Genomic DNA, 15348 nt, shown 5'->3' with positions numbered 1-15348 from the left:
AGTCATGAAAATACAGAAAAATCTTTAAATGATAAGGTGTGTCCAAACTTTTGGTCTGTACTGTATATATATATATATATATATATATATATATATATATATATACATACAGTATGTAAGTGTGTGTGCATATTTTGCATGTTGCATGTGATTGCATAATACTGTAGATTATAAATGAAAAAAATTACCCGGTTTTGAATATTTAAATGTAAGCCAGTGAATTTGATTCCACCAACCCTGTTGGAGGATGAGCTCACATAGTAGTATACACATGATACTGAGCATCATTAAAATTGTACATACAGTAGTTTAAGGATATTTTTCAGGGAAGAAATGACATGAACGTTCTTCAGCCTGAACTCCTTTTATCCCTTTCAGTTGTTACATAAGACTGGTTCACAATTGATGATGTTCTATGTTTGGCACATGCACATTACAGGCAGCGTGTCCTCTGCAGAGCGTGTAACTGTCAAGGCAATGACTGCAGCGTGAGTGCATCCAGCAGCCTCTTGTATGACACTGACCAAGCAACATTGTACAAAATAACCATGCCATATTTCCAACAACAGTGCTGCTTTATTTACTACAACACAAAGGCCTCTGAATGGCTTAACAAAGCCCCATTCTATTAGTGTTTCTGTCAGGCTCCAGGCGCCGGTCGACTTAGTAGAAGTCTTAAAGAAAGATGTCCATCTTATGCTAAGATCATAGTTTACTATCGTTTCTTAAAGGAAATCCACAAATGACTTGAGCTTCGATCACTTCCCTAAGGTCTTCCACCTTTGGATCATATATTGCCAGATCTGACAAAAAGAAACATAAACATCAAATGTAAATGACAGAGAAGCATGACAGTGCAAGCAAGAACAATAGAGTGTACCACATAGCAAAGATGCCCCTAGAGGCTGTGTGAGGGTACTGGCAATAATAATAAAACACAAACTTAAAACAAACTATACAAAAAAATGACAATTATTTTTAGCATCCTATGTTATGGATAATTTACATTGCTTGTACTTTCAGGTTACATTAGTCATGCAATGTTAAAGAAGATATGTTACATAAATAGTCAGCTCTATATAAAGGCAGCAAATTAAACGGGCAGATCCATTCTCCTATCAGTCAAAACAGCACAGAAATGTTAGAAAATGTTTTGGCTAACAGGTGCAATCAAAATCTGTAAGTGCAGTCATAGTTATATGCCGCTGTGTTTATAAGGAGAACACTTACCCGGTGATCATTTCACTTGTTTTACTCAGTTTTTTCTTTTTTTATGTACAGTACAACGAAAAAGATTTTTGCAGGTGTCGGAAAAAAATGCTACAAAGTAAGAATGCTTTAAAAAAATAGAATAGAAGTGTTAATAGTTTATTTTCATCAATTAACAAAATACAAATGGAATGAAACACAAATGTAAATCAAATGAATATTTGGTGAGACCACTTGTCTTGACTTATGCTAGGTCCACTTGTACAAAGTCAGGGATTTTGAAGAATCATAGTCAGTTGTATGAGTAACCAATTATAACTAAACAGGTGATAATGATCATCACTTGTTGTGTAGGGATTCATGCTCTCAGGTAAACATTAGGTAGTGTTCACACAGGCAGTGAGGTTTGGTCCAAACAGGTTCAGTTTTATGGCTTTCATAAAACTCCAAGGGATTCAAAACAAATAACAGCCTCTTTTGGGCACAAAGGTACCAAAGTAAATAAACAGTTCACTACTTAGCAGGGCACATATGTTAGTGCGGGCTCACCAGAACAGATTACAGTCCTTTTGTGGATCAAACTTCATACACAGATGAGACACAATCCTACCAGTCTCAGTATCCCCTTCAGCCCGAGCTCCAGCAGTTTCCAGCGCCAAACAAAAGTATTCAACTCCGGGCACAGTTCACACTAAACACACTGCAGTTTCCACTCGGTTCTCTGTGACTCCACCACACAAACTGCTCAGCTTTCCTAGCTGACCCATGCCGTCTCCATTCAAAGAAAGACGCTGACATGTCTCTCTCCCAGCTACAGCTCAAATTTTGGCTCGTCACACACCAGCAGCACACTCGACTCGGCTTCATCCAGAAGACTGACACACCTAGTGAGCACAGGCCCTGGTTCTAGTAAAAAGCTAGGCAGGTGCATCTAATCAAATCCTGCAGAGCTAGGACTTAATCCTGTCCTACCTTGCTCTGATACAGTTGGTTGAAACGCAGTCATTAACTGAAACAAAAACAGCTGTGTAGGAGACTTAAAACTGACTGAGGAACATCCAAACTCTGCTACAATGGTGAGGTTGTGGAAGACTTCATGTCATAGGACATACGCCATGGCAGGACTGAGCACAATAACAGTCACAAGGTAGTTATACTGCATCAGTAAGGTTTCTTCCAGGCACACATTTAAAAGCAGACTAATGTTTCAAGATGTGCTGGTTAACCTCTGACTGAAGACACAGTGGTCAGCCAAGGAAACTCAGAGTAACAAATGACAGACACATCATGCTTACTTTCCTTCAAAATCGAAAGATATCCAGCAGTGATATCTACTCAGAATTTGAAGCAACCAGTGGGACCCAGGTACACCCATCTACTATTTGGAAAAGTCCAACCAGCCAGAAGTGGTCTTCATTGAAAAATTGTGCTCAGAAAGCCATTCACATAACATGGAAAAAAAAGCCCAAGTGACTATGCACAAAAACATAGCAATTGGGGTTCAAAAATATAGGAGTAGACACTTTAGACTGATGAGTCAAAAATGTGAAATATTTGTTTGTAACAGAAGGCAGTTTGTTTGCCAAAGGGCTGGAGAGCAGTACAATAATGAGTGTCTGCAGGCAACAGTGAAGCATGGTGGAGTCTCCTTGTAATATTTGTGCTGTATTTCAGCAAAAGGCATTGGGGATTTGGTCAGGGTTAATGGTGTCCGAAAGACTGAGAAACAGAGTAAAATATTCATCTGTTATGCTGTACCGTTAATGAGATGTCTGATTGGTTGCAAATTTATTATGCAGCAGGATAATGACCCCAAACATACAGTCAATGTCATTATGAACTATCTTCAGCGTAAAGAAAAATAAGGAGTCCTGGAAGTGATAATATGGCAAATACACCAGCCCGATCTCAACATCGAGTCTGTGTAGAATCACATGTAGAGACAGAAGTAATTGCGCAAACCTACATCCACAGAAGATCTGTGATTAGTTCTTCAAGATGTTTGGAACAACCTCCTTGCCGAGTTCCTTCAAACTCGGTGCAAGTGTACCTAGGCGAATTGTTGATTTGATACTGTTTAGAAGGAAAAGTGCGGTCACCCCAAATATTCATTTGATTTAGGTTTCTCTTTTGTTCATTCACTTTGCACTTTGTTAATTGCTAAAATAAACTATTAACACTTCTATATTTGAAAGCATTAAACTTTGCAGTGTTTTTCCACGCCTGTCTAAAACGTTTACTCATTACTGTATATATATTTACTGTATATAAATCAGGAAGACACGACAAACAACATAGAGAAGTGATGGTGATCACTAGGTGGCAAAAATTAGATCACGTTTATTCCTCCATCATGACCAGTTGCTACGTGTCGATCTGTTGTAAGCATACAAACAGTATCAAAGTGTCATTTTAATACTGCTTCTATGCTTGACAAAGACCTATTCAGGTCAAAACCTTGCTACTACTCGTGATGGAGAAATAAGAATGTGGTTGAATCTTTTGCAACCAGGAGAGCACTGTCACTTCTTCTCTACATAATTACCGTTTGTTCCGTAGACTGACTTTTTTCTTTTTACATCAAACATCATCACAGATGAAATACATACATAAAAAGGCACATTTCACGTTCTACACAGTCATTGGCTATACACTACTTCATTATTATGGAGTTAAAATCTGAACATTATTAATTGGAACCCAAATGCGTAAAAGTAGTAGAGTTCTACTGTTTAACATCATGTTATTCTTTGGCCAATGTTCTGTATTGATACATTTTATATTATTGGCCATTTCTATCTCAAGATTAGGATTTCCTAAACACAGGATTGAGTCTATCTAAGATTCCATTCCGAAAGAAGGTACGTGACCGAAACTCGCATAGGGGCGAAGGCACCATAGACTGACATACACATTTAAGTACTTAGGGCATATTTATTCTAAATTATTTTGGTCTTGGACAGTTTGTTCATTGTGAGCTGATATTATCACTGTGCACTTTAGCATCTATCTGTGGCTTAGTTATGTGTTTTTTTTGGTAACTCCTGAGTGGGTGCAGTTTACACTCCTTTCAACTGTCCAAACCTTCATCTATACGCTCCCTTTGATTATGTGGATGTCTATCTGTGGTGCCTCATATGGCCTACCACTGATCTATTTGTTGCCATTGGAGATTTTGTATGTTTACTGGTTTTATACTCATTAACATTAACAAAGTTTATTATACCTTTTACTCATTGTTCATTATACGTCGTGTTTCTAAATTATGATCTATCCTGTTTGACGTTGAACAGTTTATATGGTCCTGATCTACAGACATATATATGGATATGATTTTTGGATCTCTTCCAGTGGTCAATCTTTGCTTCATCAGATATCAGAGGCCTATACAGCCAATCAGCAGTATTAAAGAAGCACTCCCATCAAAGTTTTTATACCCTTAATATATAGTAATCATCATATTATATAGCACTGTGTACTTACAATTGCTCATTGTGCCTTTCTACCCAGATAATGCTTCTCTTTTCTCTGCTCTATATAGAAACAGGAAGTCTCTCGTCCCTGCATTTATCATCCACCTCTTCAACTCCTGACCTAGCTGCTCCGCTCCTATCTCTGCCAGGATCTTTTGCAGTGACTCATGACTCATAGAGGGAAAATTGACCTCCTGTTTCTACATAGAGCTTAGAAGGATTCAGCTAGTCAGTTTTTAATCACATGATGACAAAAAAAACTGTCTTTGTTCTAAAGGCCCAATATTGACACGTCCTTAAGGGGATATTCTACAACCTAACATCAAGTGTCTGCTACACCTATAAATCGCCTTTTCAGGCCAGCAATATAATGAACCTACTCTATTTTGATGTCAGTGGGGACTCATACATATCCGAAGCCAGGACAGCATTGCTCTATTGTTATGTCTAGTACAAGCTTTATCTACAGCCTTGAAAGGGTCACCAGGGGGCTAAAATACATATGGATTTATTACTGATATAAAGGAAATAAAGCTCTAAAAACCTGTCCTACTGCCAGCAGGTACTCTGTATTTTCCAGTGTAATTCTTCCACTGTTTGAAGGAAAACAGGGCATTTGGAGCTTTTTTTCACCACTTACCAGAAGGTTTACCTCCCTTTCTCACAAAGCTTATTTTGACTACATTTTTTCAAAGAAGCAGAACTTTGAGACAAATTATGAAGGCTTGTTTTTTTTGTGGGAAGAGCTGTGTTTTTCAATGCACCTATTTTTGGGTACATATAACTTATTGATTCAGTTTTATTAACCTTTTGGGGAAATAAAAAAAAACTGCAATTCAGACATTATTTTTTGTTTTACATTTACTCCTTTCATCATGCAGAATAAATGCTACTTTTGCTTTTATTACTTTTGAATAATAACAGCATATTTCACAGAAAAAATAGTTATGTTCCATTGCAAAAGCCATAGCTGACATGAGCACTGACTATTTGGTCACTTACAGTATTTCAAAGAAAAAAATGACCATATCCAACAAGAAATTCTCTCCTAATCCCCTAAAAGTATGGATACTCTACACTGCTGCACTTTATCAAGTTCACTTTCCATCTTTAACCCCTTCAGGACCCAGCCTATTTTGACCCTAAAGAACTTGGCATTTTTGTCAATTCTGACCAGTGTCCCTTTACGAAGTAAAAACTCTGGAACACTTCAACGGATCCTAGCGATTCTGAGATTGTTTTTTCGTGACATATTGGGCTTCATGTTAGTATTAAATTTAGGTCGATAATATTTGCGTTTATTTGTGAAAAAATCAAAAATATGGGAAAAAATTTGAAAATTTTGCAATTTTCAAATTTTGAATTTTTATTCTACTAAACCAGAGAGTGATGTGACACAAAATAGTTAATAAATAACATTTCCCACATGTCTACTTTACATCAGCACAATTTTGAAAAAAAAAAAAAAATTTGGTAGGAAGTTTGAAGGGTTCAAAGTTCATCAGCAATTTATCTTTTTTCCAGCAAAATTTACAAAACCATTTTTTTAGTGACCACATCACATTTGAAGTCCCTTTGAGGGGTCTTTATGACAGAAAACACCCAAAAGTGACACCATTCCAAAAACTGCACCCCTCAAGCTACTCAAAACTACATTCAAGAAGATTATTAACCCTTCAGGTGCATCACAGGAACTAAAGCCACATGGAAGAAAAAAATGAACATTTTTATTTTTCTAACAAAAATTTTCTTTTAGCCTAAATTTTTTAATTTTCACATGGGTAACAGGATAAAATGCATCCTAAAATTTGTTGGTCAATTTCTCCTTAGTACACTGATACCTCATATGTGTTATGTTCTGCTACCAGAGCTAAGGAAAGAGAGGAGATCTGTCCCTACGATAGAACTCAGCTTTATCCCTACGATGTAACAGGGGACCTGATCCTGCGATCAGACCTGCTAAAGTCCTAAGCTAGTCTGTACGGAGACCTATAGATGTGGGGGAGGAATCCCTACAAGTACTAAGGACTGGGAGGAAAATGGGACACCTCCTAACAGAAATAGTAGCAGACAGACAAACAAACAAAATATATAGAACACTGAGGTCTGTAGACCAAGCAAACTAACAGAGTTAGATACAGAGCACAGGCTAGCTAGAAAGTAGTTATACAATGAAGTCCAGCAAAGCCAGAAGGGCGGAGCAGGATTAAATAGGCCAACAAGGTCATGTGACCAGCAAAGGAAAAAACCTAAGAGCAAGGTTCTAACAGTACCCCCCCCTTCTAAGAGGATCCTCCGGATCCCCTAGGACCAGGCTTATCAGGAAATCTCCTGTGAAACGCTCTGATAAGTCTGGACGCGGAAACATCATCTGACCTCACCCAAGAGTTATCCTCGGGTCCGAAACCTTTCCAGGCCACAAGATACTGCAAACTACCTCTATACCGTCTAGAGTTAAGGATGCGAGAAATTTCATATTCCCCGTCCTCCACCACCGGAGGAACAGAGGCAGAGGCGTCACCATCCGACACAACAGCTTTTTTTAACAGAGAGACATGAAATACCGGATTAATTCTCCAGGAGGTAGGAACCTCCAACCTAACAGCAGATTGGTTGACAACCTGAAGCACCTTAAAGGGCCCTACAAACTTGGGACCCAATTTCTTAGAAGGAATCCTCAACCGCAGATTCCTAGAGGACAACCAAACCATGTCACCAACAGCGAACAAAACCTCCTGTCGTTTCCTATCAAAGTAGTCTTTAGATTTTCTGTTGGCCTCCTGAAGATTACCAGGCACATCCGTCCAAACTCTCTCCAAATCACCGGAAAAATTCTCCTCCTCAGGCACGGCAGATCCCAACTTGGAGAACGACCCAAACGACGGATATCTCCCAGAACAACAAAAAAAAGGCGAACAACCAGCAGAAGAAGATGTATGATTGTTCAGAGCAAATTCAGCAAGTGGCAGAAACTCAGACCACCCCTCTTGATTGTCTGCCACAAAACAACGCAAGAACTGCTCAACATCCTGGTTTTTCCTTTCTGTCTGGCCATTAGATTCAGGATGATATCCGGACGAGAACGATAAATGAACTCCCAACCTGTCACAAAAGGCACGCCAAAAACGAGCCACGAACTGAGGACCCCTATCAGAAACAATGTCAGTAGGAACGCCATGAAGTCTGACAATTTCCTTGACAAAGGCCTTAGCGAGAGTTTTAGCGCAGGGCAGTTTGACGAAGGGAACCAAGTGACACATCTTGCTAAAACGGTCCACGACCACCCAGATGACAGTAAAACCCTCAGAGGGGGGAAGGTCAGTTATAAAGTCCATAGCCAAATGTGTCCAAGGAGCACTGGGAACCTCCAAAGGACAAAGCAACCCCGCAGCAGGAGTATGTGAGGACTTAGATCTAGCACATATAGTACATTGACGCACCCACTTAATGACTTCCTTCTGCCATCCAGGCCACCAAAAACTGCGACCCACCAGTCTCTTGGTCTCAGACATTCCGGGATGACCTGCCAACCGAGATTCGTGACACTCAACAAACAAATCTCTCCTAAAGGTCCCAGGCACAAACAACCTCCCATGAGGAGTGTTAGATGGGGCATTCTCCTGTGCTTTAAGAATCTCATCTTCCAAAACGGAGTCCAAAGCAGCTATCACAACACCTTCTTGTAAAATGTTCTCCTCTTTCTCAGCACCGACTATGGGAGAAAAACTGCGAGACAAGGCATCCGCCTTAACATTCTTAGTACCAGGGATGTAAGTAACGGAGAAATTAAACCGCGAGAAAAACAGTGCCCACCTAGCCTGACGGGCATTCAGGCGCTTGGCAGCATCAAGATATATCAGATTTTTATGATCCGTAAGAACCTGAACGGGAAATTCCGCACCTTCCAAGAAGTGGCGCCAGTGTTCAAATGCGAGTTTAATAGCCAATAATTCCCGATTACCAATATCGTAATTCAGTTCAGTCTCCGAAATTTTTTTTGAAAAAAAGGCACAGGGATGTAATCCATCCCCGTTATCCTGAGACAATACTGCGCCAACCCCCACAGAGGAAGCATCAACCTCAACCAAAAACGGCTTAGTCACATCAGGCTGCATAAGGATGGGAGCAGAGGTGAACCTCTCCTTGAGATACACAAAAGCTTCAATAGCCTCAGAAGACCACTGAACCGCATCAGCACCTTTCCTGGTGAGATCGGTCAGAGGTTTGACAATACTAGAAAAATTTTTTATGAATTTTCTGTAATAATTGGCGAAACCTAAAAACCTCTGTATCGATTTCAAACCAATAGGCCTAGGCCATTCCTGTACAGCTTGAACTTTAACCGGGTCCATCTCAAAACCTTCGCTGGAGATAATGTAACCCAAAAAACTAATTCTCTGTACAGCGAACTCACATTTCTCCAGCTTAGCAAAAAGCGAATTGTCCATTAACAACTGTAATACCTCACGTACGCTCCGCCAATGAGACTCCAGATCCGACGAATAAATCAAAATGTCATCCAAATACACAACCACATTTTTGCCGATCAAAGGTCTAAGGACGTCATTAATAAGATTCTGAAAAAATGCAGGAGCATTAGTAAGACCAAAAGGCATAACCAGATTCTCAAAATGACCCACAGGAGTGTTAAAAGCAGTCTTCCATTCGTCACCCTCCTTCATGCGCAACAGATTGTATGCCCCCTTAAGGTCAATTTTAGAGAACCACTTGGCCCCCATTAACTGGTTAAATAAATCAGGAATCAATGGCAGTGGGTAAGGATTGCGTACAGTAATTTTGTTAATCTCACGAAAATCCAGACAAGGACGTAAACCGCCGTCCTTTTTTTTTACAAAAAAAAATCCAACCGCCACAGGAGACTTAGAGGGCCTAATGTGACCGGCGGCCAAACTTGTCTGTATGTATTCCTCCAAAGCCTTCCTCTCAGGAATAGTAAGGTTAAATAAACGACTTTTAGGAAGAGTCGCTCCAGGGACAAATTCAATAGAACAATCATAGTCTCTATGGGGAGGCAAAACCTGCGATTCCTTCTCAGAAAAAACTCTCCAAAAATCCTGAATAGGAACAGGCAATTCTCCCCTATCCAAAGCTGCAATACGCCCGTTACAACACTTGTCATAACATTTATGGCTCCAGGATTTAATTTCACTGGTAGACCAATCCAGTACAGGATTGTGAAATTTTAACCAGGGCAATCCCAATATTACTGGAGAAGGCAAGTTATTCAAAACTACCAAATCCAATTTCTCATGGTGAACACCATTAATAGTGAGAGGAAATTCACAGACCTTGAGAGTAATATTCTTCAAAGGGGAACCATCCACAGAAACCACAGCAATGGGGGATGATAAAGGTTCGGGTTTTAAATTGAGTCTTTCCAAGAATCCCCCATCAATTACATTCAGAGTAGACCCACAATCGACAAACACCCGAAATTCCATTAATTTTTCCTGAGCAATCGTGGAAGCAGCTAAAAATACACCCTTGGAATTTAAACAGGCAATACGGGCATGACTGACCATTTTTTTTTCTTTCTTCATACGAAGCTCACAGCCTTTAATCAAATGACCAGATTTTCCGCAATAGAAACACAAGCCTTCAAAAAATCTAGGGTCTTTTTCTTGAGAGCGAGGTGCCACCGATCCAATCTCCATCGGTTCACCACTGTTAGTACACATATTCTCATAACCAGAAACTGACATAGCAGAGGATTTGCTCTCATTAACCCTTGCACGCAGTCTCCTATCCACCCGTATAGCTAATTGCATAGCCTGTTGCAAATCTTCAGGTGTAGGATAAGCAATTAGCAGGTCTTTAACCCTTTCATTGAGCCCAGCAAGAAATAGACTTTTCAGAGCAGAATCGTTCCACCCTGTTTGAGTAGACCATCGACGGAAATGAGTACAATATTTTTCCACATTACCTGATCCCTGTCTCAAACGTCTTAACTCAGTCTCAGCTGATGCGACACGGTCAGGATCATCATATAATAGCCCCAAAGCAGAAAAAAAACTATCCACTGATCTGAAGCATGTATCACTAGGTTGCAAAGAAAAGGCCCACTCCTGAGGCTCTTTGCGCAAAAGTGACATTATGAACCCTATGCGCTGGGATTCATCCCCAGAGGACTTGGGTCTCAAACGAAAATACAATAAGCAAGCATTTTTAAATGAAAAAAATTCTCGGTGTTCACCAAAAAATAAATCCGGCAAACATAACTTAGGCTCCAAGAAATGTGCTCCAGGACAGTTACTCACGTGCTGACGGAGCTCGGCCACCTCCAGAGAGAGTCCCTGCAGGCGATGAGCCAAATCCTGAACCGACACCATGATGGAACAGAAAAATCTTTCCTTAGAGAATTTGCAGGCTGGACTTACTGTTATGTTCTGCTACCAGAGCTAAGGAAAGAGAGGAGATCTGTCCCTACGATAGAACTCAGCTTTATCCCTATGATGTAACAGGGGACCTGATCCTGCGATCAGACCTGCTAAAGTCCTAAGCTAGTCTGTACGGAGACCTATAGATGTGGGGAAGGAATCCCTACAAGTACTAAGGACTGGGAGGAAAATGGGACACCTCCTAACAGAAATAGTAGCAGACAGACAAACAAACAAAATATATAGAACACTGAGGTCTGTAGACCAAGCAAACTAACAGAGTTAGATACAGAGCACAGGCTAGCTAGAAAGTAGTTATACAATGAAGTCCAGCAAAGCCAGAAGGGCGGAGCAGGATTAAATAGGCCAACAAGGTCATGTGACCAGCAAAGGAAAAAACCTAAGAGCAAGGTTCTAACAATATGTGGTCATAAACCACTGTTTGGGCACACGGCAGGGCTCAGAAGGGAAGGAGCGCCATTTTACTTTTTGAATGGAAAATTAGCTCCAAAAGTCAAATTGCGCTCCTTCTCTTCTGAGCCCTGCCATGCGCCCAAACAGTGGTTTATGACCACATATGAGGTATCAGTGTACTCAGGAGAAATTGACCAATACATTTTAGGATGCATTTTATCCTGTTACCCATGTGAAAATTAAAAAATTTAGGCTAAAAGAAAATTTTTGTGAAAAAAAAAGTACTTTTTTGTTTTCACAGATCATTTTGTGAAGCACCTTGGGGTTCCAAGTGCTCACTATGCATCTAGATAGGTGCCTTGGGGGGTCTAGTTTCCAAAATGGGGTCACTTGTGGGGGAGCTCCACTGTTTAGGCACATTAGGGGCTCTCCAAACGCAACATGGTGTCCGCTAACAATTTGAGCCGATTTTCCATTCAATTTGTTAGCGGACACCATGTCGCGTTTGGAGAGCCGCTGTGTGGCCAAACATTGGAACTCCCCCACAAGTGACCCCATTTTGGAAACTAGACCCCCCAAGGCACCTATCTAGATGCATAGTGAGCACTTGGAACCCCCAGGTCCTTCACAAATTAATCCGTAAAAATAAAAAAGTGTTTTTTTTCCCACTTTTTCATTTTTATGAATCAATTTGTGAAGCACCTGGGGGTTCCAAGTGCTCACTATGCATCTAGATAGGTGCCTTGGGGGGTCTAGTTTCCAAAATGGGGTCACTTGTGGGGGAGCTCCAATGTTTGGCCACACAGCGGCTCTCCAAACGCAACATGGTGTCCGCTAACAAATTGTCGGCTCAAATTGTTAGAAGACACCATGTTGCGTTTGGAGAGCCGCTGTGTGGCCAAACATTGGAGCTCCCCCACAAGTGATCCCATTTTGGAAACTAGACCCCCCAAGGCACTTATCTAGATGCATAGTGAGCACTTGGAACCCCCAGGTCCTTCACAAATTAATCCGTAAAAATAAAAAAGTGTTTTTTTTTCCACTTTTTCATTTTTATGAATCAATTTGTGAAGCACCTGGGGGTTCCAAGTGCTCACTATGCATCTAGATAGGTGCCTTGGGGGGTCTAGTTTCCAAAATGGGGTCACTTGTGGGGGAGCTCCAATGTTTGGGCACACAGCGGCTCTCCAAAAGCAACATGGTGTCCGCTAACAAATTGTCGGCTCAAATTGTTAGAAGACACCATGTTGCGTTTGGAGAGCCGCTGTGTGCCCAAACATTGGAGCTCCCCCACAAGTGACCCCATTTTGGAAACTAGACCCCCCAAGGCACCTATCTAGATGCATAGTGAGCACTTGGAACCCCCAGGTCCTTCACAAATTAATCCGTAAAAATAAAAAAGTGTTTTTTTTTCCACTTTTTCATTTTTATGAATCAATTTGTGAAGCACCTGGGGGTTCCAAGTGCTCACTATGCATCTAGATAGGTGCCTTGGGGGGTCTAGTTTCCAAAATGGGGTCACTTGTTGGGGAGCTCCAATGTTTGGGCACACAGAGACTCTCCAAACGCAACATGGTTCCAATTTGTTAGTGGACACCATTGTGTAGTGTATGTCAGGTTGGTGTGCGGTGTGGTATATTGTAGTGTATACACCACACACACACTACAACACACACACCAACCTGACATAGCCTCCTAAGCTGAGTACGCCCTAGACTGGGATGAGTGGGACGGGCAGGACATTTTGTGTGCTGTGTGCGTGTGTAAAAAAAAAAAAAAAAAAAAAAAAAAAAAAAAAAAAAAAATCGAAACTTTATTATAGTGTGAGTGTACGTGTGTGTGTGTGTGTGCTTGGTGTAACCTTCTGCAGTCACGTGTGGGGGCTGTCAGGCGTAGGGGGCTGTCAGGCGTAGGGGGGGGCTGAAGAGATGGAGGAGCCAGCAGCTGCAGCAAGGGGGGTGATCACTGGGGAAGGAGCCGGCAGCAGCAAGGGGGGTGATCACTGGGGCAGGAGCCGGCAGCAGCAAGGGGGGTGATCACTGGGGCAGGAGCCGGCAGCAGCAAGGGGGTAGGAGGCCGGCAGCATCAGGGGGGTGATTACTGGGGAAGAAAGCGGAGCAGGAGCCAGCAGCAGGGGGGTGATCACTGGGATGGGGGGGTGCACACTGGGGATGGGGAGTGAACACTGGAGACAGGTGGGGGTGAACACTGGGGACAGGGGGGGTGAACACTGGGGACAGGGGGGGTGAACACTGGGGACAGGGGGGGGTGAACACTGGGGACAGGGGGGGTGAACACTGGGGGGAGGGGTGATTATTGGGAGGTGGGGGGTGATATCACTGGGACTGGGGGATGGTGGGCTTGATCACAGGAGCAGGGCATTTACACTGAGCCTGCTGCTGCTGTGATCACAGTCCACCGGCTGTCAGAAGGAGAGCAGCAGCCGGTGGATGAAGACGTGGGAGAGGGAGCAGAGGGAGCGGAGGTCGGGGTGCAGGTATGAAAGTGGAGGGGGGGTGGAGGGGGGGGGTCGGGGGTGGAGGGGGGGCAGGGTGGAGTGGAGGGGGGGTCGGGGGGGAGCGGGGGCAATACTACCTGATGCAGATCAGCGGCGGCAGCAGGCGATCAGCGGCGGCAGAAGCGATCCACGAGCTCAGCAGCAGAGGGTCCACGGGGGTGCAGCTGCAGAGGGTCCACGGGGGGGGCAGCAGCAGAGGGTCCACAGGGGGCAGCAGCAGAGGGTCCACAACGGCCGGCACACGATCCATGGACGGGCAGTTGCGGCCATCATTAAAAACTCCCTCCACATCTGATTGGGGCTAGTATCCATGTGACGCTAGCCCCCCAATCAGATCTGGGGGGAGGGGGGGGACAGAGGTGACACTCCCCCCAGCCAATGGCTGATGCTGTAAGCATCAGGCCATGCCCAGATTTAAATATTACACCAATTTTCATTGGTGAAATATTTAATTCATAGCGATTGGCAGTTTCATTAAAAGTGAAAATGAAACAGCCAATCGGAGGGGTCCCAGGCATGGGGGGGTTAATCCACCCCCCGGGGGGTCGACTTCAGGATGTCCAGTTGCAGTAGCAACTGTGAAACCTGAGCGACCCCGCTCGCAGGCGCTGCAGGGGCTCTTTCCCTCCATGTCACAGACGCTGTGACATGGGTCGGGAAGGAACTGTTTTCCATGTCACAAACGGTGTGACACGGGTCGGGAAGGGGTTAAATTGGTCAAGTAAGAAGTTACCAGGCTCCTCACTTCTTCTTGCACCACTACTTGCACCAGTGACCCTATTCCCTCACACCTCCTCTCCCTCTGCCAGGATCTGATCACATTGCTTAGAAAGAAAGAGGGTCTAACCACCTAGATACCATAGTCGCTATCAACTGTGACATCTGAAGGGCTAATGCTGAAGAGCTTTCCTGCTGTACCACTCAGCTCTTAAAAAATCTCTCCCATCAATATTTATTTTATTAAATTTGTGTACAGTACAGACCAAAAGTTTGGACACACCTTCTCATTTAAAGATTTTTCTGTATTTTCATGACTATGAAAATTGTACATTCACACTGAAGGCATCAAAACTATGAATTAACACATGTGGAATTACATACTTAACAAAAGAGTGTGAAACAACTGAAAATATGTCTTATATTCTAGGTTCTTCAAGGTAGCCACCTTTTGCTTTGATGACTGCTTTGCACACTCTTGGCATTCTCTTGATGAGCTTCAAGAGGTAGTCACCGGAAATGGTTTTCACTTCACAGGTGTGCTCTGTCTGGTTTAATAAGTGGGATTTCTTGCCTTATAAATGGGGTTGGGACCATCAGTTGTGTTGTGCAGAAGTCT

The 15348-nt window shown here is 42.7% G+C and overlaps 1 protein-coding gene across 1 annotated transcript in view; it reads right to left on the bottom strand.

The window, feature by feature from the left end:
• Window positions 1-556: 556 nt before the first annotated feature.
• PAFAH2 (platelet activating factor acetylhydrolase 2) overlaps window positions 557-15348 on the bottom strand; it is a 57600-nt gene continuing 42808 nt past the window's right edge. Inside the window, exon 10 of the mRNA XM_073666666.1 lies at window positions 557-803. Coding sequence (XP_073522767.1) covers window positions 706-803 — 98 coding nt within the window. The 3' untranslated portion in view covers window positions 557-705. The remainder of the gene's footprint in view (window positions 804-15348) is intronic.

This window comes from Phyllobates terribilis, unplaced genomic scaffold (assembly GCF_046119375.1).
Source record: "Phyllobates terribilis strain yellow unplaced genomic scaffold, ASM4611937v1 Scaffold_2__4_contigs__length_985480577, whole genome shotgun sequence".
In the NCBI taxonomy this organism is placed as follows: Eukaryota; Metazoa; Chordata; class Amphibia; order Anura; family Dendrobatidae; genus Phyllobates; species Phyllobates terribilis.
The sequence above is the reverse complement of the archived record's forward strand: the minus strand, read 5'-3'. Positions and strand labels throughout refer to the sequence as shown.